This window comes from Cherax quadricarinatus, chromosome 89 (assembly GCF_038502225.1).
Source record: "Cherax quadricarinatus isolate ZL_2023a chromosome 89, ASM3850222v1, whole genome shotgun sequence".
Lineage (NCBI taxonomy): Eukaryota > Metazoa > Arthropoda > Malacostraca > Decapoda > Parastacidae > Cherax > Cherax quadricarinatus.
The window spans coordinates 805,178-827,091 of NC_091380.1; the positions used below are offsets into that span (position 1 = coordinate 805,178).

Below are 21,914 nucleotides of genomic sequence, written 5' to 3' on the forward strand. Positions count from 1 at the left end.
AGTTAGAAAGAGAGCGAGAAGACCAAAAAGAGCGTGATAGACTTGATCGTGAGGAAAGAGCTAGAGTACGTGAAGAACAAGTTAAATTAAGAGAACTTGAGGAAAGAGCAAAGGATAGAGAACACGAGTTAATAGAGAGAGAAAAGGATCTCGAGCTCGAAAAATCTCGCCTTGAATTAGAGAATAAAAAGTTAACTTTTACACAACAACAATTAGAGGAAGGAGTAATTGAACATCATGCAGCTAGTGCACATATTCCAACACCTAATCTACCTCCATTCACAGAGGGGAAAGACATAACTTCAAACATTATCAGGTTTGAAAATACCGCTACCCTCTGTGAATGGCCTGCTGACACCTGGGCTACCAGATAAGAGAGAGATAAGATTTCGTTCGGATTTTTAACCCCGGAGGGTTAGCCACCCAGGATAACCCAAGAAAGTCAGTGCGTCATCGAGGACTGTAACTTATTTCCATTGGGGTCCTTAATCTTGTCCCCCAGGATGCGACCCACACCAGTCGACTAACACCCAGGTACCTATTTGCTGCTAGGTGAACAGGACAACAGGTGTAAGGAAACGTGTTGAAATGTTTCCACCCGCCGGGAATCGAACCCGGGCCCTCCGTGTGTGAAGCGGGAGCTTTAGCCACCAGGCCACCAGGTTAGGAATGTTATTTTCTGGTACAGCCTTAAATATCTATGCAACTTTGTCGCAGGATATCATATGTAATTATAACCTACTGAAGAAGGCAATCCTTAAAGCATATCAAAAAACCATAAATTCTTACAGGAAAGATTTCAGGTATACCACCTTACAGCCTGGCCAGAACTTTCAACAGTTACAGGTAACACTCTTTCGTTTGTTCGACTTTTGGATAGAGAGTTCAGGAATTGATCATAGTTATGAATCTCTTCGAGACTTCATGGTTGCTGACCAGTTCCTGACGGCTCTTCCCCACCAGATACGAGCATTCATCAGAGAACGTAACCTGATTAAAGCTGAGGAAGTTGCTGAGGCTGCTGACCTGTATGCTGAGGCTCACAATTCCTATAAAGACCTAAAGGGATCGAACCCTAAGGGCAAGGGTTCATCAAACCTTAAGAAATCAAAGCCTCTAGTGGAAAGTAAAGTGACTTTTTTTATTCCTGTTTGTCATTTGTGTGGTGTTAAGGGACATAAACGTCCAGATTGTCCTTCTAAGAAGGTCCAAAAAGTTGGAAGATGTTTTAAAGACTGTAATGACCAAGCACCCTTCTGTTCAGGAACAGTTAATGGACTTAATGTATCTACCATTTTACGAGACACTGGATGCACATGTATAGTCATTTCTGATAAGCTGTTCCCTAACCTTAAAGAAACTCATTCCTCTGCTATACTTTCAGACTACTTGGGCCGTACAGACACTTTTCCTACCATCCGTTGTTACATTAGGTCTAAATGGTTCACAGGTTGGTCTGAAGCCGTACTAGCTCCCATCACTTCTTGCTCCGTACTAATAGGTAATGTAAAAGGTGCCATTCTTCCTTCTGAGCTTGACCTGTCAGCACCAAAGATGGACATAAGTGTTTCAGATCCTCTTCCTGTAGAGTCAGAGAAGCCGCTCGAAAGTTCAGATGAGACAATGTCTCGCGAGATTCATGTGGGATTAAAAACCAGTGATGCTACTCTAGAAAGCAAGGAAGTAGGATCACAAGTTCACTTGTTAGATGAAAGTGAAGATATCACCTCCGATACCATAAATGTCTTGACTAGGGCTCAGACCAAAGCCCAGGCTTCTCCTACTGTCCATCCTTTGATTTTCCCTGACTTTAAGCCTTTAGATATATCGAAGGACACCTTTGTCAATTTACAACGTAATTGCCCTTCTCTTCAGAATTGCCTTAATGCAGCTAGACAAAATCAAGTTATCCAAAGGAAAAACTTTTCATATAAATTTGAATATATAAAAGGTATCTTGTACAAGTCAGTATTCAAATTAAATTCAGATGAGACAGACTATTCCATCTTAGTTGTTCCAAGTCATTGCAGAGAGACTGTTCTTAAAATGGCTCATGACCTGCCAGTGGCCGGACATTTCTCGCATCGTAAAACTTTAAATAAAATTAGGGAAACCTATTTTTGGCCTAAAATGTCCTCAGATGTCACTAACTATTGTAGATCGTGTAAAGTTTGCCAACTGTCATCCTCCCGAGGTACCAGGCGAGTACCTATGGTCAAAATGCCTATCTTTACGGTACCGTTTGAAAGAGTAGCTATTGACATCGTTGGTCCTTTATCTCCACTTTCATCTGGGGGACATAGATATATATTAACATTGGTTGATTATGCTTCGAGTTTCCCTGAAGCCATACCCTTAAAGACCATAACTACTACGGAGGTGGCTGAAGCCCTTTTGTCCATCTTCTCCAGAGTGGGCATCCCTAGAGAAATTTTGTCTGACCGTGGGACACAATTCACATCTGACTTAATGCAACATCTATACCAACTTCTGGGAGTGAAGCCTCTCTTCACCACACTCTATCATCCCAGCTGTAATGGGAGGATTGAGCGCCAGCATTCGGTTCTCAAGTCCATTTTAAGGAAACTTTGCTCCCTTAAACCTAAGGAGTGGCATCGTTACCTACCCTGTGCTTTGTTTGCCATGAGGGAAGTTCCCAGTGACTCTTTGGGGTTTTCACCTTTTGAACTTCTCTATGGTAGACAGGCCAGAGGCCCATTGTCCATCCTTCATGACTTATGGACTAATGAGGAGGTAAATGCTGAGGTTCAGTCTTCTTACCAGTTTCTCCTTGACCTTAGATCCAAACTTTAGGAGACCTCTGACATAGTTTCGAAAAACCTAAGCTTGTCCATGGACCAGTACAAAACCTATTTTGACTCCAAAAGTCGGAGAAGTTTTAAAGTAGGAGATGAAGTTCTTGTACTTTTGCCTATCAAGTCAAATAAATTATTAGTAGCATGGAAAGGTCCATATAAAGTATTAAAAATTTGTGGGAAAGTTGACTACCTCATAGAAGTCAAGGGGAAACCTAAGCTTTATCATATCAACATCCTTAAGAAATATTACCGAAGAAATTCGGTTAACTGCCTTAACAACTTTGACTTAGTTTTTCCACACGAACTTGATAAGACAACTGAAGAATGTAAAGTGTGCGTAATTGACACCTCTAACTTAGACTATGATGAAGAACTACATGACTTGGTGGCTCTTGACAACTCGAACGCAACCAACATTAATATTAATGAATCTTTGGATGACCATAAGAGACATGAACTACTTCAATGTGTGAGTAACTTTTCAGACGTCTTTACTGACATTCCAGGTGTTACCTCCACGGTAGTCCATAAGATTGACTTAGTGACGGACAATCCTATCAAACGGAAATTATACCCAGTTCCAGTTCACCTTAGGGATGCATTTGACCGAGAGGTAGACAAATTATTAAAACTAAAGATCATTGAACCTTCAGTATCTTCATATTGTTCACCAGTAGTCATGGTTAAGAAGGAGGATAATTCATATAGACTTGCTATTGACTTCAGAGGCCTTAATGCTATAACTCGGTGGGATGCTGAGCCTATGCCCTTAATAGATAGCGATCTACACAAATTTTATGACGCTTCCTTCTTTTCAGAGATTGATATTGCGCAGGCATATCATCAAGTAATGTTAGATCCTTCTTCTAAGCAGTACACCGCTTTTCCTACACACCAAGGACTGATGCAGAATAGAACTATGCCCTTCGGTTTGGTAACTGCCTGTGCTACCTACGTGAGACTGATGAGAAAGGTCTTGGGTAATATGCCAAATGTTTCAGTTTATTTTGATAACATTTACGTAATGACATCTACGTGGGGCGAACATATCCAAACATTAACATCAGTTTTGCGTAGGTTACGCTCACATGGCCTCACTGCCAAGCCGAAGAAATGCTTCCTTGGGTATAACAAGATTAGATATCTTGGACTGATACTTTCTAATAACTCTCTGCAGCCTCTCCCCAGTAAGATCAAAGCTTTATTAGAATTTAAATTCCCCAAAACCAAGAAACTCATGCGTAGCTTTCTTGGTTCTGTAAATTTTTATGCACGGTTTATCCCGAATCTTGCTGATCTTACAGGCATCTTATCCGACTTCCTTAAAAAGTCTGTGAAGGAACCTCTTGAACTTTCCGACGTAGCTCGGGAAAAGTTTAATGAGATTAAAAATATCTTTTCGAAAGACCCTATACTTAAGATTCCAGATATTAATAAAACATTTTGTTTAAGAACTGATGCCTCCAATACTGGCTTAGGTGCGGTGCTACTACAATACCATGATGGTACTCCCTCCCCTGTATGCTTCCTAAGCCGGAAACTCCTTCCTGCAGAAACAAGATACTCCACAATAGAAAAGGAATGTTTAGCCCTTGTGTGGGGTATCTCCAAACTTAAATTTTATTTGTTGGGAAAAGAATTCATTTTAGAAACGGACCACAAACCTTTGATATACCTAGAAACTTTTAAGGGAACCAACAGTCGCCTCTTGAGGTGGACATTGGCACTCCAGGCTTTTAAGTTCCATATTGTGTATATCAGTGGTTCATCCAATTATTTCTCTGACTGGTTAAGTCGTGACAGTCAGTAGAAGATTTGTTGCCTTACACGACTTCCACATGTTAGAACTTTTTCCTCGCCTATTCTTCTTATACTCCTTGACTATAAGTCTTGGCATGGGGGAGTGTGAGGGAAAAGTTCAATAGATAGGTATAGAGGGAATATATATAATATCAGTTTCACTGCCGGTTTCTAGTTAAGGTAGGGTAAGTCAATCTCCCGTTTTTCCCGCCTTTCCTCCCCCTCCCTGAAATTGATAGTTTGTCTGCCGGCTACTTGTTAAGGTAGGGTCAGTCTAGCTCCTGCTATCCCTTCCCCTCCCTCTTCTCCCCCCCCAAAGGTGACGTATGGGGCTCGGATTAAACAATAAATCACTAGACTCACAGCTCCCAACTCTACTGTAAGTACATGCCTGCCTTGTATTCTAGTGGATTTATTGGTTGAAAGCTTCACTTTTGACCAATAATAAACTTAGTCCTTTCAGTCTTGCTCTAGGTTGACTGTTGTAATAATCACCATGTCTTTTGAATATTGTACACTACCATGAAGAGTGATTATTTAAGCAGTGGGTAACCTGTCTATCTTTCCAGCTTGGATGTCAGAGAGGGTCACCTGGCAATCAACGAGTAGAACAGGAGAAGGACTAATGTCCAGAGACTTCTCCATTTTGTATTGAACTACCTGTGCACCTGTATGAAATTGCAGGACGTAACTCCACAGCATTGCAGCAGTAAAGAACCTGCTTTCCTGTCTTTGGGATAGAATACTCACTGGTATACTGTGAAGAACTAGCCAGTGGATGGTCACCAACACCTGCGACCCCCCCCTTATCAGCAACGGCTACGGTTTCAACAACAGTGTCACCAACACCAGACACCATTGTAGATATTAGTGTTGAGTTCAAATGTTATTCTATTCATTTCATTTTTCATTTTTCTTTCAAATAGGATATACCTTTCATGTTTTGTTGTTTTATGTTTGATTTAATAGTGTTTATCTTTGTGAATTATTATTTCTTTTTCTATTCATTAATTTTCCTGAGGAGGAGCCAGCCTGAGTAATACTGTCTGAAGTTGTTACAGGGCTGCATAAGCCTTCACAACTACATTATTGGAAAAGTACAAGGATGTATAAATACAGTAAAATAATACAATACTAGGACATGAATAAAGATTCTCCACATGACACAACGTGATTATAGTAAATTAGAAGCAACATACCAAAAACCATTATAACAACTATCACGCCACGTACAAACATACCAACTATTACATTCCAGAAGAGTGCCAAAAGGTGTCTGATGAATGTAGCTACAGAAAAGGAGGGGAATGATTTTCTATTTTTTAGCTAACATACGTGTAAATTTGACCTTATTCCTAGTAATGACCCTCGTATTGTAGATAGTCTTAATGACCCTCGTGTAGTAGATAGTCTTAATGACCCTCGTGTAGTAGATAGTCTTAATGACCCTCGTGTAGTAGATAGTCTTAATGACCCTCGTGTAGTAGATAGTCTTTTTAGTATGATAATAAGATGTTATCTTCATTATAGAATAATAAGAAAATATTATAACCTTTATATTATAATAATAAGGTAAAAGGACCCCAATGGAAATAAGTCGTCACTCTGTCTGACTTTTTTGTTATCCCAGGTTCTCTACACATATGCTGCTATGTATGATAATTCTATGTAACTGTATTTGTGTATACCTGAATAAACTTACTTATTCCACATAATTAGACATTCGCTGTGTCTGCGAGCACGTGCCTAACTACAACATTACATCCATATAAAATAACCCCGGTATTGCAGTCATTTGCTGTCGCACCTTCTGGCCTCGCAGCACGCAAGCCGATGGCTTGTCTCCCCAGAGTACCTCGTCCAACCCTGCCTGTACCCGTACCCCTGCAAATCGCTCTTCTTGCAAATCCCTTATCCTGTCCTTCAACATTTGTATTTCCTCCACTGGGTAATCCCCAGCCACCGCCCCTCCCCCACGTAACATTCCCGTAATCTAGATTCCAAATAATTTTACAAGCCATACCACAATTGATTAATTCGTTTGCCCTCCCTCAAGTAAAACTGATGGATTCTTGCCTTTGCCACACTGTCCCACCATCCTACCACATCCTCCACAGTCCTTCCCTCCGCACAGAGCTGTTCCCATAATACTGCAAAACCTTCCGCTCCCTCCCCATCTTTGGGGGCCCAGTCCCTGGATCCATTACGTACCTCTGTAATCTGTAAATATCTTTGTAACTTGTCATGATTGTGACCAGACCTACCTGGAGTTCATTACCTTTGTAAATTGTGAGTTCATTACCTCTGTAACTTGCTCAACTATCAAAACTTTGGAGTCCAGTCCCTGGACCAATTATGTACCTCTGTAATCTTTTGACTACCGCCCACAGGATGGGTATGGGGTGCATAATAAACATATTAAACTAACTAACTCCCTCCCCATCCCCCAGAACCATCGTACTCAGTTTTCAATAACTCCCATACCATAGCTTCCCACCCCACCTCCACCATTACCGCCCTATGATCGGAACACACCATCTCAATAGTTTTAAAAGACTCTACCAAAACTCTCTGCTATAGATATATCCTGTCCAACCGAGCCGCATATCCCCTCCATACAAAAGCATGTTCCACCTCCCAAATACCTCCCCCAAATGCATCTCTTAACTGGAGATCTCTAAAAAGGCCCCCAAAGACTGAAGAAAAATACCCCGCTCCCCTGGGTTCCACGTCTACCCTCTTAACTACACATTTCCAATCCCCCCCACAATCGCCACAGACGGTAACGTGCGTAGGAAGTACACAAGTTCCTCACGCACGAAATCCATCTTTACTTTCGCATCACTTTCAGCTGGGGCATATACACACAAACGACACTCTCATCCACCATCCTTTCACACGTAATACTCTCCCCCTCCCCCCCTCATTCCTGTGCAAAACAAACGAGCTCGCCTCCCTGATCAACACCCCCCCTCCCCCTTTCAACCACTCAGACGGCAACACAAAAGCTTGGTAACCAGACACCACTAATTCACGACCAAGCTTATAATTATGTTCCTGCACAAAAGCCACGTCTACCTTATATCTGCTCAAAAACACTAAAGTACTCACGTTTCACGCCATCATACAAACCATTTATATTTATAGTTACACACCTGAGGCCAGCTTAAGGTTTTCCTCCCCGCCGCCTTTCAACACTCTTTCCTTTCCGACCATTCCCCTGGGCATTACCTTAAACTCAGCATTGTAATCCTTATAGAGAATAAACTTTGAATTTGAATTTGAATTTGCCACTCTATCCACTCTCCTTCCCAACCCTCCCCCCCCCGGCTGTTGTGGCCCTCTCTTGGGGTCACTCTGGGTCTCATAACCCCATGTCTTTTTTCTTGGCCTTTGCGCCGGCATCAGGACATCGTCCGAATCTGATGCCGCCGCCTCTTTCCTCGTTACTACCTCCGCCTCCAAATCTGTGTCCTAAGAGGCCTCACAATGGATGTAAATTGTGAGTTCATTACCTTTGTAAATTGAGTTCAGTACCTCTGTAACTTGCTCAGTTATCAAAACTTTGGAGTCCAGTCCCTGGACCAATTATGTACCTCTGCAATCTTTTGACTACCGCCCACAGGATGGGTATGGGGTGCATAATAAACATATTAAACTTAATGGACTACCACCTCCACCACCCCGAATTCGCCTCCATGGCCTTCCGTGTCCACTGCACTGTCCATCGCAGGTACAACATGGTCCTCCCTCCTCAAACACAAACCTTCCGCCCCGAGCCCAGGCTCCTGCTCCTTGTGACTCTCCTCCTCCGTAGGCTGTAACATAGCCTGCAACACCGTCGCCAATTCTTCCTCTATAGCCTTCACTTCGGCGCACACTTGCACCTCCTCACTCAACAACTGTACTGACGATGGGCTGGGTGATTCTTGGGTCTCCACGTCCTCTCCCGTTTCCATAGGAGGAGACACCTATGTATTATATTTAATGAGTATCCCGAGATGGTATTCCTGGCATCATCGGTTACTGGTATAGCTGGACAGTGAAGCTTGTATAACATAGCTGGGAATAACTACACAAGTATATCACATAGAGAATCACTAATACTACTGACACTACTTCCTCACTAAAATCACTGCCCTTTCCCAAGTAAAGAAAGACTTCTTAATGTTTCTGTGGCTCATATGTCTCTTAAACTTCCAGCTGTGTCCTCACGTCCCAGTGATTTGCCTATCAAACAGCCTATCCGTTGACTTGATCAATTCCCATGAATATTTTGTATGTTCTTAAGTCTCGCTTGGTTTCTGTCCTCCAATTCAGTTTCGTTAGCTTCTCGCAGCTTATAATGTTTAGTTCATAAATTAGACACATGTGCAACTCTTGGGTAACTTCATTGAGGAAACGTTTCGCCACACTGGCTTCATCAGTCCATACAAAGGAGAAACGTACAGAACAGGAGGAGAGTGAGGTAATCAGTCCCTCAACCTTGAGGCGATGTGGTCAGCGCATCAATCTTGAATAGAATACAGCATATGTGCGGAGAAGCAGCTTATATACCGTAGTCAGGAGAGGTGCAGCAGTCGTAGGTGGTGTCACATTTGTTCAGTGTGGAAGTAGGTCGTGTCCAAGGGTTAGGCAAGCAAAAAATTCCCAAGTATTAAGATCCCAAGAAGTTGCAGTGTCTGACAGGATTGTAAATGAATGGTTCACAGAACCGACACTTGGGAATTCTTTGCTTGGGCACGACGGATGAGATTTATTTGCGTGTGTAGTCCCCTAGTTGTGGTTGCAAGGATCGATTCACAGCTCCTGGCCCCACCATTTCGCTAGTCACTACTAGGCTCACTCCCTGTACTCGCCTAGTTGTGGTTGCAGGGGCCGATTCACAGCTCCTGGCCCCGTGCGTGTCAAATAACTGTTTAACGTAGTGTGTCTAACAATGTCTCACCTTTCTCTGATGTTGGTGAGATAGTCTGCGATATAATCAGTCATCTGCCTGGACGCTGCTCTGAACTGCTCACCGTCCATCCTGGAAAACAAATAACTATATTCACGAGGAGCGCTAAACCTACAGGGAGCATGTACAACCTGGGGAGGGAAGGGAGTGCTAATGAGCTTTGATCCGAGGAAGGAAAGAGTAGCTTCGATGAAGAGCTCTTCATCGTGAGAGAGAGAAATATAAAGATAGACAGAGAGAGAGAAATATATATACAGAGAGACTACTACCAAAATGCAAGTCCCTGATCCAGCAAGGGACCCTCCTTGGCTAGCTGCAAGAACTGTCAAAACTGTCAGTGGTGACAAGGCAGGAGGTGCATTTCCTTCTTAAATTGCTTGGCCAAGAAAAGGCTGTGGGCCCAGACAAGTTGAGCCCAAGATTGCTGAGATGTGCAGACCAGCTAGCAGCACCTCTAACTTGCATCTTTCAGCACTGCCTAGTACAGTGTAAATGGCTTTCTCTGTGGAAAGAGGCAAATATAGTCCCTGTTCACAAAAAGAGCAAAGCAGAAATCAGCAACTACAGACCAGTGTCACTCCTGTCTATCACTGGCAAGATCCCTAAGACAATAATCTCAAGACAAATGACAGTTTTTTGACTATCACTCACTACTTTGTGACCGTCAATATGGCTTCAGGAAAGGTTACTCTGCTGCTGGTCTGTTGTTAAACATCTCCACTAAATGGTACCAGTCAGCGGATGAATCGAAAGTCAGCTGTGTGGTAGTACTGGACATTGCTGGTGCTTTCGACCGAGTGTGGCACCAGGGCCTCTTAGCAAACCTGCAAGCTCTGGGAATTGCAGGCTGTACGCTGTCTCCTCTGTGATTACCTTCATGGTAGATCTCTAAGGGTAGTTCTCAATGGAACGGAATCAGCAAGACATCCTATTGGGGCAAGTGTTCCACAAGGAAGCGTTCTGGGACCATTGTTATGGAATGTCTACTTCAGTAATCTTCATTTCATCCCAGAATCCCATGCATATGCAGACGACTGTACACTGACATTCACTTATCTAAGAGAAGAAATGCCAGCTGCTCTAAGCTACATCAATCACCAGCTAAGAGCTATATCAGCTTGGGGAAACCGACGGCAAGTAACATTTTCACCTGAGAAAACACAAATGATGGTCTCTAGGCACCATGATAGTAATGCAGGTGTAGTAGTAAGTATGAATGGGAGAGTGTTGGTACCTGCGGAAGAAGTTGATATCCTTGGGGTGAAATTTGGCTCAAAACTGACCATGAAGAACCACGTTGTAATCTTGCAAACAAGGCAGCCAGGAAGCTTAGAGCACTTCGCCGTATCTCGCATCTGCTTGACAGTAAGGGTTGCAAGATTTTGTACGAGGCACAAGTACGCTCACACCTTGAGTATGCTCCACTTTCTTGGTTTGTCTGCCACCCCGTCTCATGTGCGACTGCTTGACAGAGTAGAGAACAGAGCAAGACGTCTCATCTCTTGCCTGGACCAATCCTGGATAGATCTGTCATTTCAGCAGAGCCTTCAACACAGGAGGGCTGTAGGTGGCCTTACTGTTATGTACAAGGCCAATATTGTCAAAGTACCACACTTGGATCCACTTCGAGGACACCGTGAAGCAAGCTTCTATACCAAAAAACGGGCAGAAAGCAGCAACTTCACTCTGGCTGTACCCTTCTCCAGAACATCACTTCATCTGAGATCATTTATCCCCAGGATGACTCGAGTCTGGAACACATTCGTACAGCATAATGATGTCAACGAGATTAAGTCAGTTGATCAAATGAAAATGCTGGCCCACAGATGGTCCACAGCTGGCTCACAGCTGGCCCACAGATGGTTCCAACTTCATCCTGTTCCCTACTTGTATGTCTCATAACAATAAAAATGCTTTCAAATGAGCTGATGTAGGTAATAGCTCTTAGCTTGACAATAAAGTGAGGAATCCTTAATCTGTAAATAGCTTGTCAATAAAGCTAGGGATCCTTAACCTGTAAATAGCTTGTCAATAAAGCCAGGAATCCTTAACCTGTAAATAGCTTGTCAATAAAGCTAGGGATCCTTAACCTGTAATTTTTTTTTCAACAAGTCGGCCGTCACCCACCAAGGTAGGGTGACCCAAAAAAGAAAGAAAATCCCCAAAAAGAAAATACTTTCATCATCATTCAACACTTTCACCACACTCACACATAATCACTGTTTTTGCAGAGGTGCTCAGAACACAACAGTTTAGAAGCATATACGTATAAAGATACACAACATATCCCTCCAAACTGCCAATATCCCAAACCCCTCCTTTAGAGTGCAGGCATTGTACTTCCCATTTCCAGGACTCAAGTCCGGCTATATAAAAATAACCGGTTTCCCTGAATCCCTTCACTAAATAAAAATAACCGGTTTCCCTGAATCCCTTCACTAAATATTACCCTGCTCACACTCCAACAGATCGTCAGGTCCCAAATACCATTCGTCTCCATTCACTCCTATCGAACACGCTCATGCACGCCTGCTGGAAGTCCAAGCCCCTCGCTCACAAAACCTCCCTTACCCCTTCCTTCCAACCTTTTCGAGGACGACCCCTACCCCGCTTTCCTTCCCCTACAGATTTATACGCTCTCCATGTCATTCTACTTTGACCCATTCTCTCTAAATGACCAAACCACCTCAACAACCCCTCTTCTGCCCTCTGACTAATATTTTTATTAACTCCACACCTCCTAATTTCCACACGCCGAATTTTCTGCATAATATTTACACCACACATTGCCCTTAGACAAAACATCTCCACTGCCTCCAGCCGCCTCCTCGCTGCTGCATTCACAACCCAAGCTTCACACACATATAAGAGTGTTGGTACTACTATACTTTCATACATTCCCTTCTTTACCTCCATAGATAACGTTTTTTGACTCCACATATACCTCAACTCACCACTCACCTTTATTCCCTCATCAATTCTATGATTAACCTCATCCTTCATAAATCCATCCGCCGACACGTCATCTCCCAAGTATCTGAAAACATTCACTTCTTCCATACTCCTCCTCTCCAATTTAATATGAAATTTTTCTTTATCTAAGTCATTTGATACCCTCATCACCTTACTCTTTTCTATGTTCACTTTCAACTTTCTACCTTTACACACATTCCCAAACTCATGCACTAACCTTTGCAATTTTTCTTTAGAATCTTCCATAAGCACAGTATCATCAGCAAAAAGTAACTGCGTCAATTCCCATTTTGAATTTGATTTCCCATAATTTAATCCCACCCCTCTCCCGAACACCCTAGCATTTACTTCTTTTACAACCCCATCTATGAATATATTAAACAACCATGGTGACATTACACATCCCTGTCTAAGATCTACTTTTTCCGGGAAGTATTCTCCCTCTCTTCTACATACCCTAACCTGAGCCTCACTATCCTCATAAAAGCTCTTTACAGCATTTAGTAACTTACCACCTATTCCATATACTTGCAACATCTGCCACATTGCTCCTCTATCCACTCTATCATATGCCTTTTCTAAATCCATAAATGCAATAAAAACTTCCCTACCTTTATCTAAATACTGTTCACATATATGCTTCAATGTAAACACTTGATCTACACATCCCCTACCCACTCTGAAACCTCCTTGCTCATCCGCAATCCTACATTCTGTCTTACCTCTAATTCTTTCAATTATAACCCTACCGTACACTTTTCCTGGTATACTCAGTAAACTTATTCCTCTATAATTTTTACAATCTCTTTTGTCCCCTTTCCCTTTATATAAAGGGACTATACATGCTCTCCACCAATCCCTAGGTACCTTCCCCTCTTTCATACATTTATTAAACAAAAGTACCAACCACTCCAGCACTATATCCCCCCCTACTTTTAACATTTCTGTCATGATCCCATCAGTTCCAGTTGCTTTACCCCCTTTCATTCTACGTAATGCCTCACGTACCTCCCCCACACTTACATTCTGCTCTTCTTCACTCCTAAAAGATGGTATACCTCCTTGACCAGTGCATGAAATTACCGACTCCCTTTCTTCCTCAACATTTAAAAGTTCCTTAAAATATTCTCGCCATCTACCTAATACCTCCCTCTCCCCATCTACTAACTCCCCAACTCTGTTTTTAACTGACAAATACATACTATAAATAGCTTGTCAATAAACCTAGGGATCCTTAATCTGTAAATAGCATGTCAATAAACCTAGGGATTCTTAATCTGTAAATAGCTTGTCAATAAACCTAGGGATCCTTAACCTGTATTTTTTTTTTTTTTTTTTTTCAACAAGTCGGCCGTCTCCCACCGAGGCAGGGTGACCCAAAAAAGAAAGAAAATCCCCAAGCATGTCAATAAACCTAGGGATCCTTAACCTGTAAATAGCTTGTCAATAAACCTAGGGATCCTTAACCTGTAAATAGCACGTCAATAAACCTAGGGATCCTTAACCTGTAAATAGCATGTCAATAAACCTAGGGATCCTTAACCTAAGCTTGTCAAACCCTGTGCAAAAAAAAAAAAAAAAAAATGAGGGAGGTAACGGACTAAAGCCTACTACACTCCCTTTAAAACGTCAACAGTACCCAACAAGTAGTGGCAGCGGCAGCAACGGTATCATGCCAGCTCTTCTTTCTCAAAAAACATCGCTCAACAAAACTTGTGATGGCCTAAAGTGAAAGTTCAACTACATGAACCCACGTAGACCACAACATGACCCAAGAATACTAAGAATGTAACCCAAATCTTGACAAAATTAGAAGATCTAAGGAAGACAGCCCTGCTAACCCAAACACTGCCTCCGCTGCCAGACAATCACTTAACCCAAGCTCCGAGAAAACAAGCCTTCTCCTCCATTGCTACACAGTATCTACTTCAGTGATACTATGAAAGGATATCGCAGAAGAATCAACACCAGTAATAAAAGAATAACAGCAAGGACCCTAGAACTCAACTTGTCTACCCAGCAGGACGCCAGTGTATCATCAACCCCCCTCACCGCCGCCACCCAAGGAACAACAACAACAACAACAACAAACATGGCTGACTCCCCCTCCAACTCCACTCCCTTCAAAGGATTCACCCATGATAACTCAGGTATGATTATTCCTGACAATATCAAGGACTACATCGTTGCTCTAGAAAATGAAATCAAAGATATCAAAGCAACACTCGAGCGACGAGAATCCAAGATAACCAACCTCGAGAATAAGATCCAAAACCTTGAAGAGAAGATTACATCGGGAAGTGTTGACACAGAAAATACTCTAAAAGCAGCTATAGCCAGTCACACTGAGCAAATAACAACAATAAATATGAAGGTTGAAGAAGCAATCAAGGACTGGAATCAGAACATGCACACTCGACTAAATGAATACCTTGATTTCCAAGACGACAAAACTGAACAAGATAAGTTGTCTGATGCAGTTATAATAAACAGGCCACACATTCCTAGTGACATAACACAAGCACAGTGCAAAGAAACTGCTATCAGGATAATACAGAACCACGTACAAGTCATCGTGCAAAACAATGAAATCAAAGAAACACGTTTGCTAGGAAAACCAGGAAGTAAACACAGTATAATGATCCGACTTCATTCATACGATAAAAGAAAGGACTTAATTAAATCAGCAATTACAATGAAAAATGGAGTGTACATAAATGAGTGTCTAACAAAAAAACGTCAAAACCTTCTGTTCAGGCTGAGAAAACTTAAACAGGAAAACAAAATACATCAGTGTTTCACGCGAGATGGGAAAATACTAGTAAGGAAAACATCAACAGGACAACAATATACTATCTCAAATGAACACGATTTCTCTACCTTCCTTAGAAAAGCTGACATTTTTGTAACAGATTAGATAAGTGCCCTTAATACATATATACGTGTGGTGCATATAGTGTACGTTACTATTATATTGTACATTATTATTTTTATTATTTTTCATCACTAGCTAATAAAATACCTCCAATACCCTATACTTCTTTCTTACTACTATAAATTGCTCATAATTTTAAATTACAAGTCAAATCTTACTCCAAATTAATAATATTCATTATTCTTACCTGTCCATTTAATTTTGTTTATCACTACTTGTTTTTTAGTCACTTTTTATTGTGTATGCAATTAGTGTATATTCCAATTACTTTTTTGCAAGTACCAAAACTATCTTTTGCTAGCTAGTACCAACTACCTCATTTTTTTTTACTTTTATTGTGCAATAAACTGCTCAATTTATTTAATATTACAAATCAGATCTTACTCCTAAACCAATATTATTTCATAGTGACCACCTGTCCATTTAACTTTGTTTACCATTACTTAATTTTAGTCCCTCATATATTTTCTCCTTTATTTTAGCTTTATATAACTACCCTAGTTTATACATTCACAATTGTTAAAATAATCAAGGTGCTATTCTCAGGTGCTAAAGTAGAATAAGTTCACAACTTTGCCATTATATTCCAAAACTACCTTAGCTCATTATTTTACATTTGTTAAATAATTCAGGTGCTATTTTTTAGCTTAAGACTATTTACTTTGTTTTATACTTAATTCTAACTATAGATTCACTACAAATCTTATGATTACAAGCATTGATCCTGATACCAACCTCTTATTTAATGACTTAAATGATTCAAACAGTTACTGTAATTACTACACTGCAGAACAATCAAAGGCACTTCTCAGTGCCAACAACAACATAACTATCTTTAACTACAATATCAGATCTTTAAGCAAGCATTACGATGACCTCATAGCATTACTAAATTCCTTACATGCCAATATGTCCATCATTACACTAACTGAAACCTGGCTAAAGCCTGATAGTACAGATGTCTATGCCATTCCTGGTTACACAGCCATACACAACTGTAGGCCAGACCAACAAGGGGGTGGCACAGCCATATACTACTCAGACCAACTAGAATGTATCACTAATACTTGCACAAGGGATGAACATGGGGAATATATAATAGCCAAATTCAAATCCAAATACCTACAAAAACCTCTCACATTGATAAACATTTACAGAGTTCCACAGTCAAACATTAGCCAATTTAGTCAAAACCTAGGAAGTATGATAACTGATGCACGCATGAACAAAGATCACTTACTACTCTCAGGTGACTTCAATATAAATCTCCTGCAAGACCAGGACCCACACGTTACTGAATTCACAAACACAATGAGTAACTGTATGTTGCTACCAACAGTAACAAAACCTACAAGAGTTACAGAGACTAGTGTTTCCCTACTTGACCACATCTGGACCAACACCATATCCCCTTTAAAATCAGGCATAATTACAGATAATACCACAGACCACTACCCTACTTTTCTCATAACAACTCTTGGTAAATTACCCCAAGACACTACTAAAGTCACCTTCAGACTTCACAATGAGGCAGCCATTAATAACTTCACAACAGCAGTAGCAAACATTGACTGGCACACTGAGCTAGAAATCTATACAGATATTGACGAATGTATTAATAATTTTCTAAAAAAGACCCAATACCTCTATAACAAGCACTGCCCTAAAAAAACTAAACAGATGACAGCTAAGAGACTGAACAGTCCCTGGTTAACACCCAGCATTCTCAAATCTATAAATACAAAACACCAATATGAAAAACAGTACAGAATGGGTCACATAACCAGAGACCAAACAAAACGTTACTCGTCAATCCTAACCAGCCTGATAAGAAGGGCAAAAAAATTGTATTATGAGAACAGATTATCCAACTTACGAGGTGATATAAAAAAGACCTGGAAAACCCTATCAGAAATTCTAGGAACAAAAAAGATATCACGAAATAGCGAAATAAAATTAGCAAAATCAGATGAACCCCAACTCCCACCAACAGAAACAGCAAACAGACTCAATGACTTCTTCTCCACTATAGGACAAAACCTTGCCAATAAAATCCCAAGCTCAGATACCCCACCAAATGACTACCTCACTGGCAACTACCCGAACACACTGTTCCTAGCTCCGACTAACCCATACGAAGTCTCCCTTATTATCAACACGCTAAAAAACAAGGCAGGAGATTTAAATACCTTACCACCCTTTATATACAAAAAAGTGTCACAAGTGCTATCACCAATCATTGCAACACTCTTTAACAAATCCATTGAATCCTCCACCTTCCCCACAGTACTCAAAATAGCAAGGGTCACCCCGATCCACAAAGGAGGAGACCAAACAGAGTTGAATAACTATAGGCCAATATCCAACTTACACCCTCTCTCAAAAATCTTCGAAAAATTAATTCATAAACGAATCTACTCCTACCTTATCTCCCAAAACATACTCAACCCCTGCCAATTTGGATTCAGGCCAAATAAAAATACTAATGATGCTATTATACACATGCTAGAACATATATACACTGCAATAGAGAAAAAAGAAGTCCCACTGGGGATCTTCATTGACTTACGTAAAGCTTTTGATACAGTTAACCATGACTTGCTCCACGTAAAATTGTCACACTATGGTATAAGAGGGCACTCCCTCAACTACCTCAAGTCATACCTCAGCAACAGAAGCCAATATGTGTATGCAAATGGGACAAACTCTTCTGCACAACCAATTACAGTTGGTGTCCCACAGGGAAGTGTCCTTGGCCCTCTTCTCTTTCTCCTATACATAAATGACCTACCAAATGCTTCGCAATTACTCAAACCCACACTATTTGCAGATGACACTACATACGTCTTCTCCCACCCGAGCCCAGTCACGCTAGCCAATACTGTAAATACAGAATTACAGAAAATATCTACCTGGATGAGGACTAACAAACTTACACTAAACATTGACAAAACCTACTTCATTCAGTTTGGTAACAGAGCTACAGATGTCCCTCTTAACATAATGATAAACGGATCACCTATCACAAAGCTAACAGAGGGAAAATTCTTAGGAATCCACCTTGATAATAGACTCAAATTTCATACACATATACAACAAATTTCTAAGAAAATTTCCAAGACTGTAGGCATACTATCGAAGATACGGTACTATGCTCCACAGTCAGCCCTCCTGGCCCTATATCACTCTCTTATTTACCCCTATCTCACCTATGGAATTTGTGCATGGGGCTCAACAAGTAACCATCTCAGACCACTAATTACCCAACAAAAGGCTGCAGTTAGAATGATAACAAATTCTCACTATAGGCAGCACACTCCACCAATATTCAATACACTAAACCTATTCACCATACAAAACATTCATACTTATTACTGCACCTATTACATACATAGAACACTTAACTCTGATATTAACCCTTCCCTCAAACATCTCCTTGCCAACCTCAACAGAACACATGACCATAACACAAGGCACAGATCACTCTTTGATGTTCCTCGTGTCCATCTCACACTATGCAAAAACTCAATGCACATAAAAGGCCCTAAAATCTGGAATCATTACCTGTAAATATAAAAGAAACACTACCTGTTTATAAATTCAAGTCTCTTCTCAAAGATCACTTACTCACCCAAAACCAAATAAATACTGAATAACTGAACCTTATAAATTGTATATCTTAAATGTTTCTCACAATTATATCACATAAATGTTAAACCTAAAACCCAATCTAACTTTATTATTTTTTAAAAACACTACCTAACAGAATACTCCATTCTACTGAATGTACAACAATGCATACAACCATATGACCTGTCTTTGTAATACTCACTTGTGCTTTATAGTAATCTGTTTACATTAAAGTTTTATCACCGATGTCATCATTGCTTAGTTCATCTTAAGTTAATTTTAAGCCAGCCCGTAATGCTATGCATAGTATAAGTGGCTTTGGCATACTGCTCTTTTCTGTATTTTTTGTACCTCTGTATGTGTGCACAAATTTTTAAATAAATAAATAAATAAATAATAAAATGCTCACCTGACAAGATGAAAGTGACAACAGGAACAGAAGATGAAGAGACTTCAAGCAAGTATACTAAAGAGGGAAAGTGATAATGAAGGATGTGAACAGCGCTACACAACCTCTAACAACGGCCTCTGTGCCGTGACTGGAGACCAGACACATCCAGACTGGACGTCATAGTGAAGCCACATGTATATTATTATTATTCACGGGGAAGCGCTATATCCGTAGGGGTCAGCAACACCACTAGAAAACTAGGCAGTTAGGTTGGATGGAACGTAGCGTCGATTCCTTGGAACAAAAGCCCTTTACCAGCATAACCTAGAAAAGAGTTAGTAAGACTTTATTTCCACTTACGTATTTGTGAATACTAATGGATTAGGTTAAGTTAGGTCAAGTTACCTGGAGAGTTCCGGGGGTCAACGCCCCCGCGACCCGGTCTGTGACCAGGCCACTTGGTGGATCAGGGCGTGATCAACCTGGCTGTTACTGTTGTTAGGACTCCATAATATATTGTTAGTATTCCACAATATGGGTCATACCGTCTGGGAACGGAAAACAGTCAAGTTTGATCCGAGGAACAAGTCGCTCGTGTGCAATAACAAATGAACACGAACTAGATTCCCCTAGACTTACAAACTTAACCTGTTTATACCATTATAGTACCTGGAGTTTACCTGGAGAGAGTTCCGGGGGTCAACGCCCCCGCGGCCCGGTCTGAGACCAGGCCTCCTGGTGGATCAGAGCCTGATCAACCAGGCTGTTGCTGCTGGCTGCACGCAAACCAACATACGAGCCACAGCCCGGCTGATCCGGAACTGACTTTAGGTGCAGTACCTGGTTATGGACCAGGCCAGGGGGGCGGTGACCCCTGAAACATCCTCCAGGTATAGTACACGTACAGTACCTGGTCATGGACCAGGCCACGGGGGCGCTGACCCCTTAAACATCCTCCAGGTATAGTACACGTACAATACCTGGTCATGGACCAGGCCAGGAGTGTTGACCCCTGAAACATCCTCCAGGTATAGTACACGTACAATACCTGGTCATGGACCAGGCCAGGGGAGTGTTGACCCCTGAAACATCCTCCAGGTATAGTACACGTACAATACCTGGTCATGGACCAGGCCAGGGGAATGTTGACCCCTGAAACATCCTCCAGGTATAGTACACGTACAGTACCTGGTCATGGACCAGGCAAGGGGGGCGCTGACCCCTGAAACATCCTCCAGGTATAGTACACATACAATACCTGGTCATGGACCAGGCCAGGGGGGCGTTGACCTCTGAAACATCCTCCAGGTATAGTACATGTACAGTACCTGGTCATGGACCAGGCCAGGGGGGCGCTGACCACTGAAACATCCTCCAGGTATAGTACACGTACAGTACCTGGTCATGAACTACGCCACGGGGGCGCTGACCCCTGAAACACCCTTTAGGTATACCTTGTATTTCTCTGCAGTGACATTATTTGTGTAATTAATACTGCCATTCCTATTCTTTGTTATTGATAAATTCTTTTGTTAGTTTTACTGTTACCTGGAGGGTGCTTCGGGGGTCAACGCCCCCTCTGCGCGGTCCATGACCAAGCCTGGTGGTGGATCAAGATCTGGTCAGCCAGGCTGTTACTGCTGACCACACGTAAACCAAAGTAGGAACCACAGCCCGGCTGGTCAGGCACTGACTTAGGTGTCTGTCCAGGTCCCTCATCAAGACAGCCATGAGTTTATTAGTAACCCCTCATATATATGCTGGGAGGCAGTTGAACAGTCCTGGGCCCCTGACACTGCACTCATGGGGCCCTACTTTTCACTGGGAGATGTTGCATCACCTGCCCAGTCTTTTACTTTCATAAAGAAAGTATAAAAGTGTTTCTGTCAATATAATTCCACTTCTATATAATACATCTGCATATAAGACATCAATATAACTCAACCTGGAGAGAGATAATAGAAAGGGATAATAGAAAGTACTATTAATCACCTCATCTTTATAATTATAAGAGCACTGTTTAAGTAAATGTGTTTAGGGAAGCTTTAAACACACTTACTGAGCACTTAAAGGCACTTAACATAGTGTTATGTGTAAACATTACACTTGGAAGCATCTTAACACCATCTTACAAAAAATATTTCACAAACCTTTGTATGAAGCAATGTTTTAGTTAAAAATAAATGGCACATTTTGTATTTGTGGTAATATATATTCTTCAGTGGAAGCCAAAATTATTTAATTATATGGGAGGGACTGTCAGTGGAATGAGAATATTTAGTCAATGGTATGAATCATGTCAGTGGGATGGGAGGGATCTCCAGTCAGTGGAATTAGAGAAATATCCAGTCAGTGGAATGATATTTAGTCAATGGTATGAATCTTGTCAGTGTGATGTGAGGGATCTCC

The 21,914-nt window shown here is 41.4% G+C and overlaps 1 protein-coding gene across 1 annotated transcript in view; it reads right to left on the reverse strand.

Moving 5' to 3' along the window:
• The window catches only part of LOC128705891 (aromatic-L-amino-acid decarboxylase-like), a 62,717-nt gene extending 43,034 nt beyond the window's left edge, over positions 1-19,683 (reverse strand). The window contains exons 1-2 of the mRNA XM_070104044.1: positions 19,524-19,683; positions 9,568-9,648 (exon numbers count right to left, since the gene is read on the reverse strand). Of these exons, the coding sequence (XP_069960145.1) occupies positions 9,568-9,647 (80 nt within the window). The 5' untranslated portion in view covers position 9,648; positions 19,524-19,683. The remainder of the gene's footprint in view (positions 1-9,567; positions 9,649-19,523) is intronic.
• Positions 19,684-21,914: the final 2,231 nt, after the last annotated feature.